The 24975-nt window shown below is 39.3% G+C and overlaps 1 protein-coding gene across 1 annotated transcript in view; it reads right to left on the reverse strand.

The window, feature by feature from the left end:
• Positions 1–1924: 1924 nt before the first annotated feature.
• Positions 1925–24975, reverse strand: part of LOC105436448 (NFX1-type zinc finger-containing protein 1-like) — a 32168-nt gene continuing 9117 nt past the window's right edge. Inside the window, exons 3-7 of the mRNA XM_030975675.1 lie at positions 24159–24244; positions 16233–16592; positions 3970–8277; positions 3613–3721; positions 1925–3230 (exon numbers count right to left, since the gene is read on the reverse strand). Of these exons, the coding sequence (XP_030831535.1) occupies positions 2277–3230; positions 3613–3721; positions 3970–8277; positions 16233–16592; positions 24159–24244 (5817 nt within the window). The 3' untranslated portion in view covers positions 1925–2276. The remainder of the gene's footprint in view (positions 3231–3612; positions 3722–3969; positions 8278–16232; positions 16593–24158; positions 24245–24975) is intronic.

The following is a 24975-nucleotide window of genomic DNA, read 5'->3' on the forward strand; positions in this document are numbered from 1 at the left end:
CCAATTATTTCTTTTACAAATAAAAATATCTTAATATGACTTTTGACCATTAGCTCTTTCTGGTATCATCACGTTTATGAAATGGTCATATCTGGATGTTTTTTTAATTTTTGAATGAAATTAAATGGGAAAGGGCATTTAGGAGACACACTATTTAAAAAAAGGTTTTCATTGGTCAATTCTAGATTATTTACTAATTCATTCATCAAATCGCAGAAAGTTATTTAATATTAAACATAAACTCTAACTTACATGTGAAGCGGTATACTACATATACACAAAATTATTCCAAGAATAAGTATGTCTGAATGATACAAGTTCTATCGATGAATGTACAAAAAAAAGTCCCGTATATATACATTTTTTTTTACTGCTTGATCGTTTTGTACGTTGAAGCAACAATGGTTTATTTTCTCAATTTAACAGTTAGGCCTACTGTATTTTGGATTCTTGATTAGGATAATCGAGGACGAATTCAAACACAAACTAGATGGATCTTCGACTGCGATGCCTCCACCACGAAACAATTTTACAAACCAAAACAGAAGCAATTTTAAAAATTTGATTTGATTGTAATCCATTAAAGGTACTATGTCCCTTTTGCAGCCAACCTCAAATGCTGTAGAACTTTGCAGGAATTATGAATATGTCATGTACGTCCTATCTGTGAAATTTAAACGTTAGCAGTGTCCTCATATTCAAATTATGCAAGGAAACCCGTTTACTTCCTAGTCTTCACTGTCAGACACACTGAGTGACTGACTGGCTTTTTTTCTTCTTTGGTAATAACATACATGAAAAGAGTTGTAAAGGGTACATGAGCATTTGTCTACATCAATAACCCACTTCTTGTGATGGTCAAGATTAAACTGATTGAATCTTTGCGCAGCATAAAACGTATGACCATTCGGTACAATTGTCTGAAAATCAAGACTATTACTTTTGGGCTCTATAGCCCTAAAGTCGATTTGACAACTAATAGTCGTTATTTTCCCACTTGAAGACATTTTTAAAGGTAAAGACCAGTATTGGAAACGCCCCAATTTCAAAAAATGAAATGGAAGTCTCATTACCAATCATGTGAAAGAATATGTTTTGACTAATACATGATGATAAAAAATTTGCTGGGGAAATCGCCTACTAATTCATATATTTGGTAAATGTGTTTCTCTCATGGTCTGTGAGAGATATAGGGTAGTCCCATATACATCTTTCTGTGTATAGTGCTTGTACCTTTACGAAGAATGGGCCAAATTTCTTATCATTTTGATGATTCCAGAACCTTGCAGATGCTAGATGCTAGATGATCAACCTTTTCTGATCGATTCCACAACGTTTCTTTCACAATGCAATCGCATGACCATAACTGGTCTTTACCTTTAAGCCCCAACTTTTTAGGGAAGTTCTAAATTAGTATTATCTTTCAAATGCAGTTGGAATTTAACTTTTTCATTTTTTGGCCTGTAAATGGGACATAGTACCTTTAACAGGTTCTCAGAATATCATGATTACAATTGTTCACATACATGTTTGACCCTTTGACCTTAGACCTTTGACACTAAATTCTAAACAGTTCATTGTCTCTACAAGATACATACATGTCCTATTGAAAATTGACAAGTTTTGTATAAATGAGCCCCTCAAGACCTTTGACCTTTGACCTAATGACCCCAAAATCCAATCAGTTCATTGAATCTGCAAGATACATACATGACACAAGTTTGGCGGTAATCCATCAATCGGTTCTTGAGATAACGCGATCACGAGCTTTTTTTGCATACATAATGAGCCCTGTGACATTCGACCTTTGACCTCGTGACCCCAAAATCTAATCAGCTCATTGGCTCTGCAAGATACATACACGACCTAAGTTTGGCGGGAATCAATCAATCAGTTCTTGGGATAACGCGATTACGAGAACGGGACGTACGGAAGGACGGACAACCCAAACACAAAATGCCTTCAGCTACTTTGTAGCGAAGGCATCACAAATTAAATGATTTCAAATAATTAAATTTACAATGTGTGTTTCTTTCTGATAACATCAGCACGGCATCTCTATTGAAAATATCATGAGAAATTACGTCAAGAGAAGGTGTAGTTGATTTCTACTTCATATAATGTTCGACGGTATACATGTCGACAGTTGGTAATGAAATGCCGAACATCTTAAATATGAAAAGTGAATGAAAGGACTACCGGAGAAGGGAAATAAAGTTGTCTGCGATAATATTAGGACAGCCTGTATGCTCACCAAATGCTATCAAGTTTCAATTCTAATGCAAATCATTCAGGTTGAAATTCGCCATGTTATTAGCTTCTTCCGACCATGCTGCATATCGCGCCCCGTCCATCTCTGAAGCAACCCTATTGCCATCTGTCAGACGGTGATTGGTGCCCCCAATTCCTTGACCACAGTCAGGGCACTTGCCCGTCTGTGAGGCCCCACCGCATCCCCCAATGGCGTACAAATGCCCGTTGGGGCATTTAAACCAATGACCTTTGGCCAGACCCATGGCGGCGACTATATCCTTCCTCTCTTTCTCGCTAATTCCCAACCCACCGGACTTGGAAACGATCATCTTGAGTAGACTTTTGACCTCATCTGCACGCTGGGCAGTCATGGCCTTCCCGTCAAAGAGTTGAAGCTCGGCGGCCTTTACCTGTTGGCTGGCTTTGTCATGAGCAGCTGGTTTCTGGACCAGGATCCGGAAGAAATTCAGGGCTAGGTGGAGCCTCTTTGCTTCTCTGTTGGCGTCATCGGTCTGCTGCTGGGACATCCTGTTGATGGGTTCTTGGCACAACCAAGTCTGCAGGACAACTATCTCACTCTTCATCTGATTAACGTACTGCTGATTTAGGGATGGAGATCGCAGCGATCGCAATGCTTCAGCCACGTCTCTCATTTCCTCCAGAAAACGGACTCTATTTTTCAAAGCGGTGATTTGTCCATGGCTCAACGCAGACGTCGAACTGACCATGCCGTGGAATCGGCGGGCATCCATCGTTTGAAGGAACAGTTTCTCATCGCTTGCGATGGCGAAAAAATCCATGTTCTCCTCAACTTCTCGAAGTTTTTCTTGTAGGTTTCGACGGAGATAGTGGATTGTGTTTTCGTCGCCGAAGATATTTCTTTTAACAGCATTTATATCATTCAGTGCTTGTTTGATGAGGTTTCCGAATCGCAGATTACGTCTGATCGGCGTTGTGCACCATGGACACTCTTTTAGCTTCCAAATGAAACAAAAAGATTAAGATTTTTTTTAGTATGATAAAGCATTGTCGTTTCAATTCCTCTTAAATGTAGCATTTACTTGCGTTTTGAAAAATAAGTCGGGATAGACATTGTCATCTACTTGTGCTTCTTTCTTTTTCTGTTTTTATTGAAGCAATGAAACCAAGATTAATTAGATTACGTGAAAATATCTTAGGCTAAAGATGCAAACTCTAATTATTTTTAAATTGTGCAAATACAAAATAGAAAGTCGTCAAAAATTTCCTTTAATCAAAATTATTTTCCAAAGTGTTCTCAGTGTAAATGTATACAGATGACATGAGTCTTCGAAGGAGCTGAAGAAAGAAGTTATTAAACGACAAACACTTCTTGGCTACCTTAATGGAGGTCGCCTCTGACGTTTCCTTGCTTCCACTATCCGTCTTCATCCATTGGTCCAGGGCATTCGCTTCAATCACGTGTTTACAGTCCTCTAACTCCACAAACCTAAACAGGAGAGATGATATGGACGAACCGTCTTATTTACGTGACTGATGTATTTCAATTCATTTGTCACCACTAAAAAAACAAATTGTGTTAAATCATTGAAATCTGTAAATTGATAGCACACGTAACTAAAGAGTAAAGGTTAGATTTGTGTATTATACGTGTGTTGTCGTTAGTTATCATCATTCTCTCTTTTTTATCTTTTTTGTTGCTTATCGACAAAGCAAGCATTTGCAAGTAAATCTCACCGAGCATTATCGTCGTCTTCGTCGCCAAAGAGGATCATAGTAACTTCCTCCTTATCACAGATTCTGCACTTCTTGGGGCATGGTTCACCACAGAGTCCGATGCAAGGGTGACCACACTTCAGCAGGAGTGTACAAGGGTCATTACAAGCACGTCTGTCGCATGGTTTTCCACATTGTGCCCCACAGCGAAAATGTTGACATCGCCAGATGCACCTCTCTGCACACGGGACACAAGGTTCTCCACAATTTTTCTTGCATTTGCTATGTTGACATCTGTTCTCGCACTTCCTTGAGCACGGTGGACAATCCGCAGCACATGTCGACCGGCAAGGGTGACCACAGATGAGTGTACGACCACATTTTTCTCGGCAGAATGCATGAAGACGTCCTTGGTGGCACTTGCCGCATGAGCCCTTGCATGGATGTTCACAGCTCAGAATCTTATCACATGGTTCCGAACAGGACTCGGGGCCAGCAGAGCATTTGACGAGGACATTATGGCCACAAGGAAAGTCAGATCGACGAATTCTTTCTTCGCAAAACATTGTACAGCTCTTTCCACAGGGCTCCTTGCATTCATGCCCGCAATCCAGTCTCCTGCTGCATGGAGATTCACAAATTACTTCTGAGCTGCTGTTGTAGCAAGGCACTTTCTGAAGGTGACCACAAGGCAGTGTCTTATCGACAGATTTTTTGCACTGCGTGTCACAAGGCTGGTAGCACTGTTTCATGCATCGATGACCTAAGGGGCAAATTGTCCGAGTACACTTTTGACGGCACTTGTGGTTCTCATGTTTCATGTCAGTAGTGTGGCATGGCATTCGGCAAACATGACCACATGTAAGACGTGCCTCACATGGTAAGGAACAACCTCCTTCTGGGACTTTTGAGAAATCCGCCTCACTTGATACCTCATTTTGTGTCCCAATGTGATTTCTGCACTGAAGCACAAGGGATTTTCCGATGGTACCATAGATGTTAGCGTCCTTCACGATTTCCCTCCACAAGTTTGGCCCACTTGGGTTTTGTTGTGCGAGTAGTTTGAAATTTCCGATGCAGTAGAGACCCTTTTTTGCTCTCGAGAGCGCTACGCAGATTCTGTTGTCGATCTTTAAGAAACCAATACTTCCCTCCTTGTTGCTGCGAACGAGAGAGAGTAGAATTATGTCGTTTTCCTCTCCCTGGAAGTTATCAACTGTTGCAACTCGGACACCTTCAAAGTCACTCTTTTTCATCCTACTCTTGAAGGCAAAGAGTTGACCGGAATAGGTAGTCAAGATGGTGATCTGCTCTGGAAGGTAGCCCTGCTGCAAGAAGTACCTACAAAGTCCTACCAAGAACTTGGCCTCGTGAATGTTGGAGTGACTCTTAATTTCATCCACAAAGTCTTCTGCTATTTCATGATGAATGAAGAAGATGTTCTTCATAACCCCATGGATATCATCAAACACCCTCACAGAGTCATCATCTTGGAGATATGGGTACAATCTTTCCATCCTCATGAGTCGAGAAATTTCAGGCCTCATCCTATGCTGTATGATCAAGCGCTGATGAGGAACCCCATTGTTGATCATACGTTCAAACAGAGATATGTCCAGGTTATACTGCGTAGCTAATTTGAAGACCGTAGGACTTGGCCGAAGTTGTTGGTGATCTCCGATCAATATCAGATGTTGACATGACTCAGTCAATGCAGTCACAATATGGGCTTCTAAGACCTCTGCAGCTTCCTCGACCACCACAATTCTCGGCTGGATTCTCTGAAGTAGCATATGGAACTTTGCAGCTCCAGTCGTTGTCATTCCAACGACCGAGGCATTTTTGAGGATCTCAAAATCTTCTTGACTGCGTGCCTCGCGTAGCTCCTGACAAACATTTGTGAATTGCCGTTGCATATCCACGAGCTGACGATGAGACTCCTGGCGATGTAAATGAGCCCAATATCTGTATAATCTCCATCGCTTATCTTCTCCAAGACCCCAGACGTCCCTAACGGTGTTTGCCTCTTTGTCGGACATTCTTTCATTACTCCTGAGCTTTCTTTCCAAGTTGTGCTTCCTATTGCTGAGCTCCCGTTTGTCTTGGTGCCACCCTCCGACATCCAAGTTGTCAAGATCGTCAAGTCGAAAAGCCAAAGTGTCATCATCGGAATTAGCATTCGCATCGCCTGTGAATAGTCTATCTCGTGTGTAGTCAACGTCCAGGCGTCTTATCTCGTCAAGAACATCCGCCTCCTCTAAGATATTGAGCTCTCCTTCTCCTTCGTTTTTTTCTTCTTCATTTGGTGGTTCGTTATCTTCAGGTACATCAAGCTCCTCAGATGGAAATGTCATCTGAATATCACCGAGGAGCCAATGGACAAGGAATGATTTGCCACCTTCTTCAAAGATGTTTCCTTGGTTAAGGCTGGTTTCTTGTGCGTCAGTCATGTGCTTCATAAGTACTCTTTCATGAAGTAGGCCCTTCTTCGTATGGTTAAGCTTGTTCTGAAGGCCTTTGACTTCTCTCCCAAGACTTTCGATTTCTCCATGAACCTCCCCAATTCTACGTCTCACGTGTCGAGGTGTCTCTTCTCGAAGCTTTGAGCTCCTGAGTGAATTGAGGTTGAACCGCTTCAGAACCTCGCTAGAAATTCGGCCACCAACTCTCACGATACCTTCACTGTTATAATCTGCAACTCCTTCCAGAAACTGATCTAAAGCATGGTTTGTATAGCAGACGAGTAGGATTGGTTTGTTTGAACGGTCTGCGTGTCCGGCCAGTCCTAGAACTTGAGCTTCTTTCCAAATGCGCTTGTTTTCGAGAAGAGTGTGAACTATCTTCAACCCGATGTAGGTTTTTCCAGTGCCAGGTGGGCCTTGTATGACCGTCATCTCTTGAGTAAGTGCTGCTTTCACGGCGCTAAGCTGGGACTCGTCAAGACCAGTGTTCCCTAGTCTCGTCCATTCACGATCATCGAGAATTCTCACGGTCTTTATACGCATTGCAGTTTGCTTTGCGTTTGGAACATCACCAGAGACGATGGGTGATAGGTCATATTCAACGGAGCGATCGTTCCGGATGTAGGCAGGTGGACGAATATTTGGTGAAGCAGAGATGATGTAGTCAGCTAGGGGCATTGATTGCTCAGTGACATGTTGTATGCGGCTCAGGACATGTCGGTAAGCTTCGAAGTATGCTGAAGACTCTGCCATGATGAATGTCTTTTCAGTGAAGATCTCTGCAATTTCTTCGTCCCTCTCGAGCTTGATTTCAATGAAGCCTTTGGCCAAATCATCAAGCTTTCGGTTTGCAACTGTGCCGAAGACGAGGGTCTTGAAATCATCAGGTGACAAGATGACGAGTGAACCATAGATCAGTCGCTTCGACGATTGCCAACGAACGCCTTTGAGTTTAGACTCATCGAAGTGAATCCTGAAAGTAACTCCACTTTGTGAGTACAGTGGTTCATCCAGTGTTACATCATAATATATACGAACGTCTTCGTAGCGTTTGTCGTGCTTTCCTGGTCGAGCTGTTGATATATATTCACTAATGCCTTTTCTAAGTGGGCGGACAAAGTCTTCTCGAAGAAGTCGAAATTGGACGTCAAGATAATGTTCGACACTTTCATACTTTCCCTTTTTAATGTTTGCTCGAAGGTAAGGACGAAAGGAATCTGTCAGTTCATTGGAGTTTGGAAACACACTATGCTCACGGAAATTATCTGGAGGAGGTGGTGTGGGTTCGATGTCCGCATAAGGCTTCTTCAGCATTTCCTGTTGGATTGTCTCATGAAATTTCACAAGTTGGCGTACCTCTTCTTGAATTGTCTCATTGACAAGTATTTTTCTTTTCTCTGCGTATCTGACAGCATCTTTTAGGAGTGTCGCAGCAACTTCAACATCTGTCAAGTACCTTGGAAGGCGTTGCTGTAGCTGTGACAGGACATTTGCGATGTCATGAATGCATCTAGGCATAACCCGCAGTCTTGTGTCGCTTCTCTCGGTCCTCATCGCAATGAGATGGAGGGTGAGATGCCTGCTGATGAAGTGGTTCCTTCCGAGCATACCTAACAGCATGTTGATAGTTTCATTAGACACCTGCGCCTGGCAGACATGGTGAAAAACCTGAAACAATAGCGAGATCAGGTCATAGCGTATATCCGTCATTTCTAGAAGCTTGCCCAGACCTTGCTTGAGAGAACCTAACTCTTGTACTGCGTCGTCGGGGTCTTTTGAAAGGAGCTGTTCCAGTGTTTTATAGCCTAGAGGACGAACCACACGAGGGCCCCTTGCTTGGTTGTGGTGAGGTTCGCCGCGTCGATTCCTACATATTTGAAAATTTAATAAAGAGCAAACACAAGTAATCACCAACGTTTATATTCTACGTATTTAGAAGAATGAAAAGTCAATTGTATATTCTCTCCAGAAAATATTGGTTAATGAGAAAATATCAGATTTTTATTGACATTTCAATTCCATGCGAAATGAAAATTTCTCACTACTTGTGTCATAATTTTGCTATTCTTTGAACTTAGCTTCATGTTCTTATTCTTTGTTTCCCGCTCCTGAGTCTGATACGGGTTGTTCCCAAACAAATGCGAGGAGATATTAATTGGTAACATATCAAAATAACACTACCATCCTCAATTAAATTTCGTAGACCATGATGTAGAAGTGTTTCATGAACTAGATGTGGATTTCACAACGTTTTATGCTACAACTGCACAGTTATGACTGTTTTGGTAAGATATACGAATGGAAAACCAGACAAAATAAACCGTAAAACAATAATTGGAGACTATGTAGACGGAGGTCTGAGAATGATACATTTACCCTCAATTAATTCAGGCTTAACTCTTTATGCGCCACTTAAAAAACCCCCCTGTGCCACATTCTTTTAGGGTCACACATTTCGAGGGAATCTTTATTGACTCTGCTGAATCAAGAGGCTATAACTCTTCACTGGATGATCATGATGAAAAATATTGTGCAGCAAAGTTGTAGACCGGAAAACGTGCTTTTCGATGAACCGTCATTTGTTATATTTTGAATTATCATTTTTATAATAATCATAATTATATAATGTTTAATTTTTCTTATTTACGGCAGTTTTTTATCCCTCTAGAATTTCTTATTTAGCAATGATAAGACATCTTCAAATCGAATCTATTAGAAAGGTGGACTTCTTACCTTTCTTTACATACCTTGCTCAAGTATTCTAACAATTCAGAAGGTTAGTATTTAGGTTGTTGAAGAAAAGAAGTTCAATAGGGAGAGACTTGAAAGTACCCCGCTCAGCCACCCTTGACAATGGGCTAATCTGCCCATTGAAATCCCTATTACCCCAGGTTATTGTCAATGTCCGGTTTAGCGGGGCATGAAAAGGGACGTCGTGGGGATGTTTTTCTTTGTTGTGCCATGATAAGTCAATAAGAAATAAGAGAATGTTATTGATTTTGCCCACTGGTATGAGCATGTAAAAATGGTATAGGCATAATATATTATATGTGATATACATGACATAATCAGCATCTTATTGAAATGTCTCATTATGAATGTTCACCGCATCTGTTCTCTCACCTTCTTTACCCCTCAATAAAATTGATTTCAAGTACATTTATCACAGCCATAGATATACAAAGAAAGAATGAATCAATCTTAAAATATAAACTATATTGCATTGTTTTCCATTTACTTTATTGTGAGAGAGCTTATTATCAGAAATGATTGACGAGTGGAGTATGCAATGAATAAAATATGGAGAACGGACGTGAGAGACATTATGAGAGAGAAATAGTGATATGAAATGAAAGGACTTTACTGTGAATAAAGATTATAAGAGAAAGAGATAAAGATGACGGCAAGACAGGATACATATTGATACGAAAATAACAATAATAATGAGATAGAGATGACGGAAAGAAAGAGAGTAAACACTGATAGCATAAGAATGAATAAAGATAATAAGAGAAAGATATAGAGATGACGGCAAGACATAGGGTACATATAGATAGGAAAATGATAATAATAATAAGATAGAGATGACGGAAAGAAAGAGAGTAAACACTGATAGCATAAGAATGAATAAAGATAATAAGAGAAAGATATAGAGATGACGGCAAGACATAGGGTACATATAGATAGGAAAATGATAATAATAAAAAGATAGAGATGACGGAAAGAAAGAGAGTAAACACTGATAGCACAAGAATGAATAAAGATAATAAGAGAAATATATAGAGATGACGGCAAGACATAGGATACATATTGATAGGAAAATAATAATAATAATAAGATAGAGATGACGGCAAGAAAGAGAGTAAACACTGATAGCATAAGAATGAATAAAGATAATAAGAGAAAGATATACAGATGACGGCAAGACATAGGGTACATATAGATAGGAAAATGATAATAATAATAAGATAGAGATGACGGCAAGAAAGAGAGTAAACACTGATAGCATAAGAATGAATAAAGATAATAAGAGAAAGATATACAGATGACGGCAAGACATAGGGTACATATAGATAGGAAAATGATAATAATAATAAGATAGAGATGACGGCAAGAAAGAGAGTAAACACTGATAGCATAAGAATGAATAAAGATAATAAGAGAAAGATATAGAGATGACGGCAAGACATAGGGTACATAATTATAGATAGGAAAAGGATAATAATAATAAGATAGAGATGACGGAAAGAAAGAGAGTAAACACTGATAGCATAAGAATGAATAAAGATAATAAGAGAAAGATATAGAGATGACGGCAAGACATAGGGTACATATAGATAGGAAAATGATAATAATAATGAGATAGAGATGACGGCAAGAAAGAGAGTATTACACTCATAGCATAATAATGAATAAAGATAATAAGAAAAAGATATACAGATGACGGCAAGACATAGGGTACATATAGATAGGAAAATGATAATAATAATAAGATAGAGATGACGGAAAGAAAGAGAGTAAACACTGATAGCATAAGAATGAATAAAGATAATAAAAGAAAGATATAAAGATGACGGCAAGACAGGATACATCTTTCTTTCATTAGTTTTATTCATTCTTATTCTATCACTGTCTACTCTCTTTCTTGCTGTCATCTCTAGCTCTTTCATTAATTTTTATTCATTCTTATTCTATCAGTCTACTCTCTTTCTTGCTGTCATCTCTATCTCTTTCTTTCATTATTTTTATTCATTCTTATTCTATCACTGTCTACTCTCTTTCTTGCTGTCATCTCTATCTCCTTCTTTCATTTTTTTTATTCATTCTTATTCTATCAGTCTACTCTCTTTCTTGCTGTCATCTCTAGCTCTTTCATTAATTTTTATTCATTCTTATTCTATCAGTCTACTCTCAGGGAACACTTTTATCACTAGAGTCTTCGTCACTGCTCGATTCGTCGGAATCAGAGTCCATGCTCCATGCTTCCATAGTAACAAGATCTCGAGCCTCCTCTACACTAAACACACGTTGACGTTTTCCAGCAGGTGCCATCGTAACATCAGTAAAAAAAATCCAAAGAAAACAGCTAAATACACGGTAATTTCGAATGTAACACTATGAAGAAAAACATTTTACTGGAAAGTGTGCGATGTATACAATGTAAACAATAGTAAACGCAACGCGTGGCTACACACTGTGAGCGGTATTATGAATGTCTAATTGACTCGTATACATCTGTGCAAAAATGCGAAGTTGGCACGCCTACGTCCGTGCAAATCGGCGAACAAAGCAAACAAAGAGTTAAGGATTGCCTGGGTAAAACGTCTGCTTGACGATAGTAATGTTGGGCAATGGAAATGTTTTTATGAAGTTTGTTTGGCTCCATTTGGAGGAAATCTTTGTTGGTATAGTAATATTAATAAAAACGATTCTAGCATATTGTCGATAAAAAACATTTTTATTCGGGAAGTTGCCCAGTCATGGGCCACTTTAACACTCGATACGGAAATCGATCCTTCCCATATCAGACGAAAAAATATATGGAACAAAACTATGATTCGTGGAATCCCAAAAGTATTATTCATAAAGTCATGGTATGACAAAGGTATAATTAAATTATCGGATCTTCTTGACGAAAATGGTAATATTTTTACCTTCTTTCAATTTAGAAACAAATATAAGTTTGAATACAATGTTGTAGAATTTTATTCTGTGAAAACGGCTATTCCCCATAATTAGAAAAATAATATCCCTAAAGGTTCAGAGGCAGACCTAATAGCTCAAGAAGAAATGATTAAAAATATAATGAAGGTAACGAAGATATGTCGCTATATTCATAATTTAATTGTTCAACAGGTTTTAATCCCCCTAAATCAATAGATAAATGGAATTCTCTGTTTAATATACCAAACATAGACTGGGATAAAATTTTCTTAGTTCCTTTTAGGTCATGTTTATCTTCACGGATCCGTTATTTTCAGTTTAAGATAATACATCGTATACTTGGTGTTAATAAATATCTTAAATTATTAAATATTTCGCAGTCAGACCTATGTTCATTTTGTCGTATCAGGACAATTACCCTCTGGGCAATCACCCCCCGGGCAATTACCCCCCGGAAAACTACCCCCGTAGGACGATTACCCCCCGGAAAATAACCCCCCGGAAAATTACCCCCCGATGAAAATTACCCCCCGCGGACAATTACCCCCCGCGGACAATTACCCCCCGAGGACAACTACCCCCGAGGACAATTAACCCCCGAGTACAATTACCCCCAAGGACAACTACCCCCCGAGGACAATTACCCCCCATGGACACTACTGGGCATGGTGGCTCAGTGGTTAGAGCGCCCGCCTCATGAACGGGAGGTCGTGAGTTCGAACCCCGGCCGAGTCATACCAAAGACTTATAACAATGGGACCTTCTGCCTTCTACCTAGGCGCTCAGCATTTTAGATTGGAGAAGGGTAGTAATAACATATTATGTTATGCAGGGCCCGCTGGAAGAGCATTTTCATAACTGAAGTGGCTACCCTGGGTAAATAAAACGTTATTATTATTATTTTTATTATTATAACCCTTTGAGGACCACTATCCCCCAGGAAAACTACCCCCGAGGACGATTACCCCCGAGGACAACTACCCCTCCCCCCCCCCTTCGAGGACAATAACCCCTGGAGGACAACTACCCCCAATGACAATCACCCCTGAGGAATTAATAACACTGTGACGTAGAACGCAAGCTTCTCTCCAAATTGCTATTTACAGAAAATTACATAAACCTTCATTTTCTTTGTAATTTATGAAGTTCATTTCAGTCTTTTCAAATTATTCAATTCGATATGGGGGGTGGAGGTTGCCCAATTCCCCTGTAGTTTTGCTACCGAGTAAAGAACAGAAGTTTCATTTCTGAAAAATTGAACAATAACATTGCGCGCAGATGAGTACGCGTTACAGCTTCCCTCACCATCAATGGCACAATAAAGAAATTAGGATGTAAGATTTCCTTTATGCATCCTCTGTAACTTTTTTAATCAGCTGATCGTGTATTTGTCTCTGTATGTATAATGGGCCCTCATCCATGCCATGATCCATAATTAAGGTTTTCTTCACGTCATCTATTATTTCTGTTGACATGCTGAAGTGTAATATGTTTTCGTGTACGTTAAATTATTTTGAAATAGAAATTGCCTTCAAGTTATATGTACGGTGCCATGTCAAAAGAAAATAAATATCCGCTCACTGGTAATTTATCTCGTTTGATTTTGTAACGCCAGCACAGCGTTTTTCAACCGGGGTGCCGCAAGAGAATGATTTGGAAAACATTGATTTTGTAAAAATCATCGAATACCAGAACCGGTTAAAATATGTAATTGCATGAGAAAATGAAATTGTTGAAGATACTAAAGTGTCTTCCTTCCTTGCTCGGTGACAATATTTTGACAGCAAGCTAAATAAGGGCAACAAGTGGCCCGAATATCCTCAAATTCGTGTATCAAGATCATAACCGAATATGTCACTTTTTATTTATGTACATTTGGCGGCAAAGTGCCCGCATACAGTATTTTAAATAGTTTCTAGTGTGTGGATTACAAACTAATTTTTTACCAATTTGAAAATGCCTTCTCCTTTTTATTCTTAAATGTGCATAGCACTTGACGAGAGCCAGAGTCATGCAATATTTATAATCTGTGAAGACTTTGGGATTTGGGAGCAACTTTTTAAAAGAGGGTACCGTGACTAACAAAAAGTTAAAATAACGCTGCTCCAGAGAAATGTATTTCTATACATTTTGAAAAGCGCTGGACAATTACCTAACACTTACATCCTTCGTGGAAATTAACAACCGCACTGGCGTTGCATAAATTATAATAAAAGGGAAATGTGTAGTAATGAGGAAGACAACGTGATATAGTATTTGAAAGAATATGGGTTCATGCAGGGGATCTTATGGGCTCGTAGCCATCTCTCAATGTGTCAGATCGTCTTTTGCTATTGAATCCTGATTGTCCACGGGGGTAGTTGTCCTCGGGGGTAATTATCCTCGGGGGTTATTGTCCTCGGGGGTAATTGTCCTCGGGGTAATTGTCTTAGGGTGTAATTGTCCTGGGGGGGTTTGTCCTCGGGGGGTAATTGTCCTCGGGGGGTAATTCCCCGGGGGTAATTCCCCGGGGGGGGGGTAATTTTCCGGTGGGGGGGGGGGTAATTGTCCTTGGGGGGTAGTTGTCCTCGGGGGGTGATTCTCCGGGGGGTAATATTCCAGGGGGTAATTGTCCTTTGGGAGTAGTTTTCCGGGGGGTAAAGTTACTTTTAATGAAATTAATTTCATATTTGGGTTTTATGGAAACGTTGGAGTTCAATTTAATTTTGTTATTTTATATGCCAAATACTATATATCTTCCAACTAATGCAAAAATATCGTACTCTCACTAAATTCTTTTAAATTTATGTTAAGGTATTATCGTTCTCTTCAACAATACATTTATGTTAAAAATAACAAATTTGTATCATTTGATAATAGGTGGAAAAACAATGTGTAGCTTTCAAAAAAAAATTATCTTGTATAATCAGCTATATTCTTGTTGTTGATTCTATTGGTTATATTATGTATGTATATTCATATATGTTCTGTTATGTTTTGTAAAGTTGAAAGCAATATTGAATAAAGATGATGTTATTAAACCGACCGGTGACCGAGGGAAATCGACAGGTCACCACCCAGGCATCGCTTGGGCTCTACAGCCTGCTCGACTTCTCCAAAAAAAAAAAATCGCTGGGCGATGCCTAAATTCCAGCGGCGACCAAGCAGGCTACTAATCTGGCGGTCGCCGCTCTGACTTGTGACCATAGCTTAAAGGTACTATGTCCCATTTGCAGGCCAACAAAAATAAAATTCCAACTGCATTTGAAAGATAATACTAATTTAGAACTTCCCTAAAAAAAGTGGGGCTTGAAAATGTCTTCAAGTGGGAAAATAACGACTATTAGTTGTCAAATCGACTTTAGGGCTATAGAGCCCAAAAGTAATAGTCTTGATTTTCAGACAATTGTACCGAATGGTCATACGTTTTATGCTGCGCAAAGATTCAATCAGTTTAATCTTGGCCATCACAAGAAGTGGGTTATTGATGTAGACAAATGCTCATGTACCCTTTACGGCTCTTTTCATGTATGTTATTACCAAAGAAGAAAAAAGCCAGTCAGTCACTCAATAGTGTATGACAGTAAAGTCTAGCAAGTAAACGGGTTTCCTTGCATAATTTGAATATGAGGACACTGCTAACGTTTAAATTTCACAGATAGGACATACATGACATATTCATAATTCCTGCAAAGTTCTACAGCATTTGAGGTTGGCTGCAAAAGGGACATAGTACCTTTAAGGGTGCAACATTCATTCAATTATCCCTTGTAAGGTCTATATTTTCTATAAACATTTAATCATTTCAGATAAAGGAACACCACCAAGAAAAAGTCAATAATATGCTTTGATTGCACAAAGCCTCGCAAACTTTAAGTTTAATTCTGCGACGGGGGAATAACAATGTCGTCAATTGTCCCAAAAGTTATTTATGAAATAAACGTCACTTTCATAAAGGTCTGTAGCCATTTTCAGGAAATACATTTTGCGTTTTATGATTCATGTATACCTCAGTCATACTGTCCGCAAACGACATCAACAAATAAATTCTTGACCATTCAGTGTAAAATGCTTTCTATACATGCGTCTACCGTAATTTCTTTGTGTTCTATTGTCCTTCTGGAGTCGGTCTTGTCAGTGTGACTGAGGTAACAGAGGTCATTTCAATTCGCGGCTTACCCATTTCCCTGAGCTCCAGCATCGTCATGTTCCTGTTCTTCTCCTCTGGGGCGGTTGCCTATTCCTCCTTCCCTTGCTCCCTGTTCGCCTCTTCTCCGATGGGGATCTTTTCCGTCTTCCTCCTTATCCCTTCTCCATCCCCCCGCTCCACAGTCACCTGCTTTGGCATCCCTTCCGTCTCTCCATCTTCCTGTTTCTTCCACTCTCCTATCTCGACGTCCTCCGCCTTCGTCCCTGTCTCTCCTCCATCCTGCCCTGTCATCTCCTCGCCCCCCTCTTTCTTTGCCACCTTGGTAGCCGACCCGATGTCCACCTCTCCCATGTTCTATCCTCCAAGGTGTGTTCTTTATTTTACGTCTTCTAGAACAGAACATAAACAACAGTATGATTTACCGAGAGAACAATGACCACTTGGTATATATATATATATGTATGGTTTTATATAAATAATTGCATTATATTCATTGCACATCCGTTGTCTTGCAGAACACCCTATTTCATCAACAAAGCAAGTCTCGGTTAACACCTAATGTTTACGATTCAATGTTAATGATTCGTAATACTCTATTAGGCCTTCCCAATAAATCCAGAGACGGTGGTAATGATGGAGTTTCCAATCAGTCGTTAGGCTCGACTAGCTAAGGTGTTTGGGTTCCATGAAACATACTTCGGCCCCAAGGGCTCCTCGGTCAACTTCTTACAACAACCAAACTCGTAGCTTCAACCATGTCCCTAACACTATGCCTAACCCGACACCTAACGCTAAATATTATCTTGGATAAAATAAGAATCTGGAGCAAAGGTTGCCGGAGCACTACCGGGATAATCTTGTATCTGGAATTTATCAAATGGAATCATTATTGTCCAAGGAAGCTTATATTTTTAGAGACGATGATGTTTTAGGGGTCGTTGTCCGATGTTACTTGTCCAGCTAAAGGCGGCTGATCTCCGATAGTTATGTGAGGAGGCTGAAGGATGCAATTTTTGCCTCCGGTTTGAATTTATGTTTCATTTGGCGGTTCATTACAGAGCATAAACTATACATACTTATCGACATTTTCTCGTTAGTACGCCTATTATTTATTTAGTCCGCTGTTTTTCTTTCCCTTTACAAGACTAATCAGCGGAACACTCACTGCAACACCCATCAGCAACCTGCCAATATTATCTGGCATACCACCAGCTCAGCTCAGGCGAGATGCGCAGTACACTAAGCTTGCCCAAAAGCATGACAGAGATAAATGCCTTGTTCCTAACCCTCTGCCTTTGAAGGACAGCGTCTCCCTAGAAGACACTTTGCAACACAGGCTGCTGAGCTGCGGCCTGAGAAGCCCCACTCCACCTTAGCCACTTGGATAGCAAAACACTGGTCAGACCAGTGGAATTCGTCCACTACTAACCTGAAGGAGTTCATCCCAAAGCCCTGTGCAAAACCAAGTGGCAGCGACTTCCCAAGAAAAGCCTGGGTCAACCTAAACCGTATCAGAACTGGAGTTAACCGTACGCAATATTTCCTACCTAAAATTGGAGCTGAATCATCACCAAACTGCGCCTGTGGAGAGATCCAAACTATGGATCATGTCATTGATGTTTTTCCGATCTACAAATCCCCCCACGGCGCTTCCGGACTTCGTGAGCTCAATGATGAGACAATCTGTTGGCTTAATAAGGATCTTCCTATCTAGATGATGTACTCCCTGATATTCTTTGCACGAACGAACGAAGCGTAAAAAAAGCCGTTTGTTATATATTTAGTGAGTGCACGGCACACAAGAAACCCGCGTTTAATTACCAATGATTGGCATAGACCAGACAAAATTTATTAATTATTGAATATAAATTCGGTATTTGTACTTTGTTCAAAATAATATTACTTCCGAACGCTCATATTTTACTATGCATTCTGGGATGAAATTTCTATATTGCATGAAATTGACATCATATATAAACTGTGGTATAAAAGGCGAAGGCAGCTGTAGCACCCACCCCCCCCCCCCCCCTCCAGCGGCTTCCCATGTTCGCATCATCATATAAACTAAATACTTACACAGTTAAAAACATTTAAAACAAACATATTTTTTTGTTTAAATGGAAACCTATTTATTACTCGATATCAACAAATCATATATTCACGATATTCAGAATAAGCAATAGTAATATAATGATTGACGAAAGTCGGTACAAGAAAATAACGCTAATAGATATGATATGCCGCCTTTTGTAAAACTGACGTAGAGAATGAAATACACTTCCTAATAAAATATTTACTCACTTAAAATATTCCAGATATTACAAAAAAATGCTCTTAACTCATTACAATAAAGTTTCAGACTTTCAAAACCTAAACAACTACAAGAAATTCAAACTAATAATGTCTCATGACAAAACCGACATAAAATAAGCGAATAGCCCCACTGAAAAAGAATTAATCTGTATAAACTAAACACCCCCCCCCCCCCCCGTTAAAAAAAAATAACCGAAAAAAGATATATCCGTCCTATTTCTCTAATCCAATTGGTCTTATGTATGTCAAGCGGAACGTATTTCAAGTTCAAGTCTGATCCCGTTTTTTCTTTCCTTTGCTCATTTACATTGCTTTTTTTTCCTATTAATATATTTTGACTTTGCATTATCAACTCTTTTATAAGATAGAGGTACCACCATTTAATAAATCAATATATTATTGTTTGTTTTGTTGGTGTTGTAGTTGGGGGGCTCCATTCATATGAAATATCAACTATTATTATATTATTAATCTTGCTGAAATTTAGTATTGTAAAAAGTATTGTAGAAAAGGATTAATTTATCGTCATCCCATGTTCACTGTTTCATCTCGTGTGAAGGGGTTGGGGAGGGAGAACAAACAGTGTTTCATGCTGGTTTGTATGCAACGATGTATTATATTCCTGAAAAGGCCCGTGGTCGTACGTTTATTTTCTGGGCCATTTCTGTTTATTGTAATTTGATACTTGTACTATAACATGTTTGTTAACTATATTGATAAAATATACCTTTGATTGTCATTATCGTTCGTTGAAATAATATCGAGAATGACCCTACACGCTTGGATCTTAAGGAACAAAATGGAATTCGAATTTGAATTTGAAGACACACTCACACACGAATATATAGATATGTGTGCGTGTGTGGGTTGTGTGTGTAATCAAATGTTATTGATTATAATCCAAACGAATTGGATCATCCTCATTTTTTGTTTAATATCAATGGATAACTAAAGTCAAAAGTATAATGTAACAAAGATAATCGGGTGCAAATGTCAAAATTACAATAACAGAGGAATATCAAAATTAACGTAATTCCACATGTCTTTTTGAGAATAATTTTTGTTTCCTTCATTCCATCCCATTTTTCTCTTTTCCCCCTTATTTGTAAAGCGAGAAAGAGAAAGAAAAGAAAAAAAAAGAAAAAAGACCCCACACACAATTTGACAGTAAAACACTATATAGTGTTGGTCTTGTAGGCAGTCGGACTGCTGTAGCGGCATAGACGCCCTGTTTTACAAAATTATGAGATTGGTATGAATCATCTTTTTTTTGTTTTCTTTCTTTGAGCGGGAGGTGAGGATCTTCTCACATACATCAGCATGTTACTGCCGTATCAGCCTCTTTTCATAGTCATACAAAGACTACTATACGAGTGACTTCGCGAGGCATGTGTCATACAACCTCGCAGTGGCGTATCCAGACATTGATAAAAAGATGTAGGAAATTTACGTCAGTTTCCCAAATGTCCATTGTCTGAAGACAGGTTCCCAAAAGAAAAGTGAAATATATTTATGTGCACTTCTGTCCGTTGTTTTTAGACGTCCACTGACATCAAGATTGGATTGGGTTTTTATAAATGATTTCTGAGCCTCAAAACGGGGCGGCGTATCGAATCCAACACCCTCGTTTCCATGATTATAAATAATCAAATATTTGATTTTTGTATTGCTTTATACTCAAAATACTCGCAGGATTGTCTGGGGTGCAAGGTCCACCAGCTCCATATATGATGTATTTGTTATTTTGCGGATAATTCAACTTTCCTTTCCGTTCTACCATTCATCTTCAACAATAGAATGTTTCAGCACCGCGGGTCTTTGGTAATTCCTATCCAGTTCTCATGCATGTTCAATCAATATTGCGCAATGTCACCATGCAGGTGTGACGTGTCGGGATGGTCTTGCACAATCCGCTAACATTCTTCATCATGCAATATGCTGTTAATGTGGGGCACTGTCATTATTTGAGGCCAGTGGTCTTATTTGGTGGCTGGCATGCGAATAGACCACTTCGTAGTTAGCACATGGGTCAAATGACCCCAACATTTCCACAGATCTTTTACTCATGGAGAAGTCCCACTTTATGTATTTTAGAATAATCAATGCTAAAGTCATGTATGTGCTTAATGAAAAACTTTCGTTTGCCCTCTTGTATCATAGAATGTACCGTAGGTGCACACATTAATAATAGGGACTTTTAGATTGAGTGGACGAGAACACGACGAACGCCGACTGATCATGCGTGTCAACGTACTTAACTGCCCATGTTGACTACAATTAGAAATCTTTTAGATTGCACTTGACGATATACATGCATGCAGGAAGTAACACGATGAACATCACGGACAAAGAAAGTTCATCATTCTACCCTCAACAAAAGAACATCCCTTCACTGCTATTATGTAAAAAAAAAAAAAATGTGTAGAACGGGTGAATATGCATGTGACACCTGTTCTACACATTTTTACATAATAGCAGGGAAGGGATGTTCCTTTGTCTACCTGAGGAACTGTATATTTTACGCGTAAAGGCGTAAAGGCGCTACATAAATACCAAAATGTATGTATGTACTAGATTTACGAAAATCAAGGTTGACGCATTCTCGATCGCCGACTGAGACGACGTAACGCATGCGCAATGCCTTAAAATGACGTCACACGTTGCAGTCAAAGCTGTCGACGTGCAAATCTAAAAGTCCCTAATGATTATATAACATGAGCACGTATTCCTGTCGGTGGGTTTTACAATTTTATCAGAAATTACCTTTATCTGCCCATGCGCAGATAGTATTTACGAAATCGCACCCGCCCCTTTCGCTCTCTCTCTCTCTCTCTCTCTCCCTCTCTCTCTCCCTCTCTCTCTCTCTCTTTATTTCCTCTAAGATTCGACTGAGGAACCCCCCCCCCCGTAGACTTATAAAGACTACGCAAACAAATGAGTACCCGGAACCCCATACACTGATTCTTTGATTCATCACCTCTCAAGTTTTGACTGAAAGTAAACTCAATGCAAATTATATCCACGATGTTTGACAGCAGCACCCCGATTCCACATCCCCCAAAACCCAACCTACACATTAACCATTGAATCCCTTTTTTCATTAATTACTAGTTCTGCCTTTGTGTTTTTATCTTTATTGTTATACCTCTGTCATTATTTTCATTATCACACCTATCACAACTTATTTATCATAAAGATATTAATTATCATGTCAGATCAATAGCACATTGTAGATTTGTTCTGAAAGGTACAATTGGTTATCCATGATGAGAATGAGAAAAAGACTACCTCACATCGTGAATATGAGGTGATAATTGACAGAATATTTGGTAGTTGGACACACACATACTGACAAACACATTAATTGTCTCGTATGTATGATGGATACTATTATAGATGGATCGACGCCCCTGCAAATGAGGGAAACCACTGACTCGATACACAGTACAAATACCACTGTGGTAAAAGTAGAACAAAGTTCGGAGATAAGCTTCATCAGTTTATTCTGATTCGTTCGAAACGATCAAAATAAAAATAAATTGGATCAATATTGTTGAAAATCACAAGCACCGCAAACGAAAAGGAGATCATTGGACTCCACACACATATGGCATAAAAGGTTGGTCCAAACGAAAAAAGGGAGATTTGTTTCGCTGTTCTGTTTCATTAACACGTGTGAGTTTAATCCTAGGTTGAATAAATCTCCGTTATAAAATTGTATACCTGTGATTCATGCAATTATAATAAACGACCGTGAGGATACAAAATCAATATTATACTATAATGTCAACCTTTCTTCCCGGATTCTGATAAAAAGAGTAATTTCTCAATATTTTAGTACTTGTCATCAGCAAATATTCTTCAATTTGGAAGTATATTCTTTCATCGGCTTTCATCTAATACACTGCTCTTCTTTTTTTTTAACCTCAACAACGTTAATAGTAGATCACCGGTATTAGATGATAGAAATTTATTCTACATGTAATGAAGAATTTCACAAACCTTTAATGAAAATCTTGATATCTATACAATCAATACGCTACACAAAATAACCTTCATGCACATCAATTTTCTATTTACATCTTGGGGGATATAATGGGTAAATCGTGATTTTTAACAATGCTTCATTTTCTTAGGAGGATTGTGGTTCATGTAATTCCAACCAAGAGACAAAATTCACATGTAAATCCTTATAATTCACCTTTCACAGACACCGTTAAGAGTAGCCTACTGTTAATTGCACAGCATCATCTCACGGTCAACTTGCCAACACTGTACAACAAAATAATGGATTTCCACTTTGCTGCGAGAACCAACGACACCATACTGCTACAGTTGACTTGACATGGCACTAGAAGGGATATTGCGGTAGGGCTTCTAGTAAAATATGGCACTAAAACAACTTTGAATCGTTTGGAAACGATCAATATTTTTTAAAAGTTCAATTTTTGTCCGATTGTGATACTCTAATCCTGCTTGATGTCTTAAAAAGACATATATCTGTCCGTGTTCTTCTATTCTATATGGTACTATTCAAGTATCAAACAGGGAAAAGGCGCGTTAAAAAAAAAACACATATCTTTCTGCGCCGGTATAGGATTGAAAAAATCCGCACCTAAAAAGTACAAATTGTGTGATAGCATGGATAGCGGAGGAATATAATTTTTTCATAAAGTCGAGTGATTTTTTAGTATTCGGAGGGCAGCAAAGCCAAGTGTTATAGAGCAAATGATCCACTTGAAATAAAAACAGAAAATATAAATAATATTTACATAGGTTATGAAACGACTAAGTATACATCACAAAGCGCATGCAATAATGATGGTTGACATGTACTTTGATGCTGTCTCTTAAACTAGCATTTCTCTGCTCAGGCCAATGTTATGCCCCTTAAGAGTAGCCATTGCTCACTTGGTCAATACCAATTGTTTCGGTTTCTTACAATTGTAATCCTTTAAATGACACATAAAATACTTGTTCTTGTTGTTGTGCATATTGTAGTCTAGTAGGTCTTGCATATCTTCCAAAAGCCCTTAAAGACCGTCAATACTACTGGGCCAGAAGGGATTAGAACACAAAGCGAGGTCACTGACAGGTGGTTATCTCATTAACTCAGCTCTTAACTAAAGAGGATCATGGGTGACCAACAGGCACCGATTGGGAAAGTTTTCTAAATAGAGGGAGCAAGTAGCTACACGTAGGACAGTGGGGCTTTAAAACAAATAATGAAAGTTAATTCCAATGAAGGATACTGAAACCGAAATATTATAAACAGATTAAAAAGACCTTGGCCAATCAGTGTACTACGAATTCGTTATCAATTTATTCCTAACGCGTTATACATCTCAATAAACTCAATAACAGCTTAAATAAATCAATTACAATCTTTCAATGCAGCACATCTGGGTAACATCAAAGTTACGAAGGTCAGTAGAATTCATAAACCGTGTTTTATATTGAATGTAAACATATTCCTGCAAAATGTCTAGCAATATTTGATGTACGAAGATTCTGATCGCATATTCAGGCATGAAACGGGACATAGACTCGTTGGTGGACTCCTCTGCGACCACCCCTTCTACCTCGACCTCTTCTTCCACGTCCTCGTCCCCTCCCCCGCTAGTGTTGCTGACCACCTATACCTCGCTGACCAGGCAGAAGTCTCTGAGCGGGCTCTCTCCTGCTCAGCCTTCTCTAAGTCGCAGTCCTCGCACGGGCCCTTCTTCAGCTGATGATTCGAAACAGGATGTCCTTTGGCACAAGTAAACCACATGGTTACGTCGAAGGAAAGACGCGGAGGGCGTTTAAAAGTCAGTAGGCCACTGCCAGTATGGCTGATCCCATTAGCACTGCTAATTCCTTTGAGGATGACATGCTAATGTCATATTCCTATCCCGGCCTATATGGAGAAGTCTGGTTACTTCTTTTGATTCTGTTGCTCCTCCCCTCAGTACTTCGGCCAAATCAAACATGAGCGTCACTCGATTCATCTCAATCCAGAGGTCTTTCGCGCGCTGATTTACGAGTGCATTCAGTGAAAACATGCTTTGTCTGTGCAGTTCCTCTGTTGATGCCTGGAGTAGTTCATGAAGTTTGTCCAAAAGAATTATAAGTTCTCCCAATGCCCCAAAGTAAAACAGCGTTGATTAAATCTCTGTTGTTGATTATAGTGGCAAAAGCCGAATGGTTTCCCTTGCCAACATGACGGATGAGTTGACTCTAATCAGGAGGTGCTCGTTCTCAATTCTATTGCGAGCATATTGTAGCTTTTCCACGATTCGCGGCTTATTCGCTTAAGATTCTGTCAAGAGATTATTGTAGCGATGAATCGACTGGATTGGTTTTTGCATCCTGGGCAAGTTTTTACCTTGAAAAAGATTTTTTTTTTTACAGGAAATACATGGTGCACCATGGCAGGGCGCATTCGTGGCCGCACACCAGTTTTGTCTGACAAGTCTC

Source organism: Strongylocentrotus purpuratus, unplaced genomic scaffold (assembly GCF_000002235.5).
Source record: "Strongylocentrotus purpuratus isolate Spur 01 unplaced genomic scaffold, Spur_5.0 spur5_scaffold_8, whole genome shotgun sequence".
Classification (NCBI taxonomy): Eukaryota; Metazoa; Echinodermata; class Echinoidea; order Camarodonta; family Strongylocentrotidae; genus Strongylocentrotus; species Strongylocentrotus purpuratus.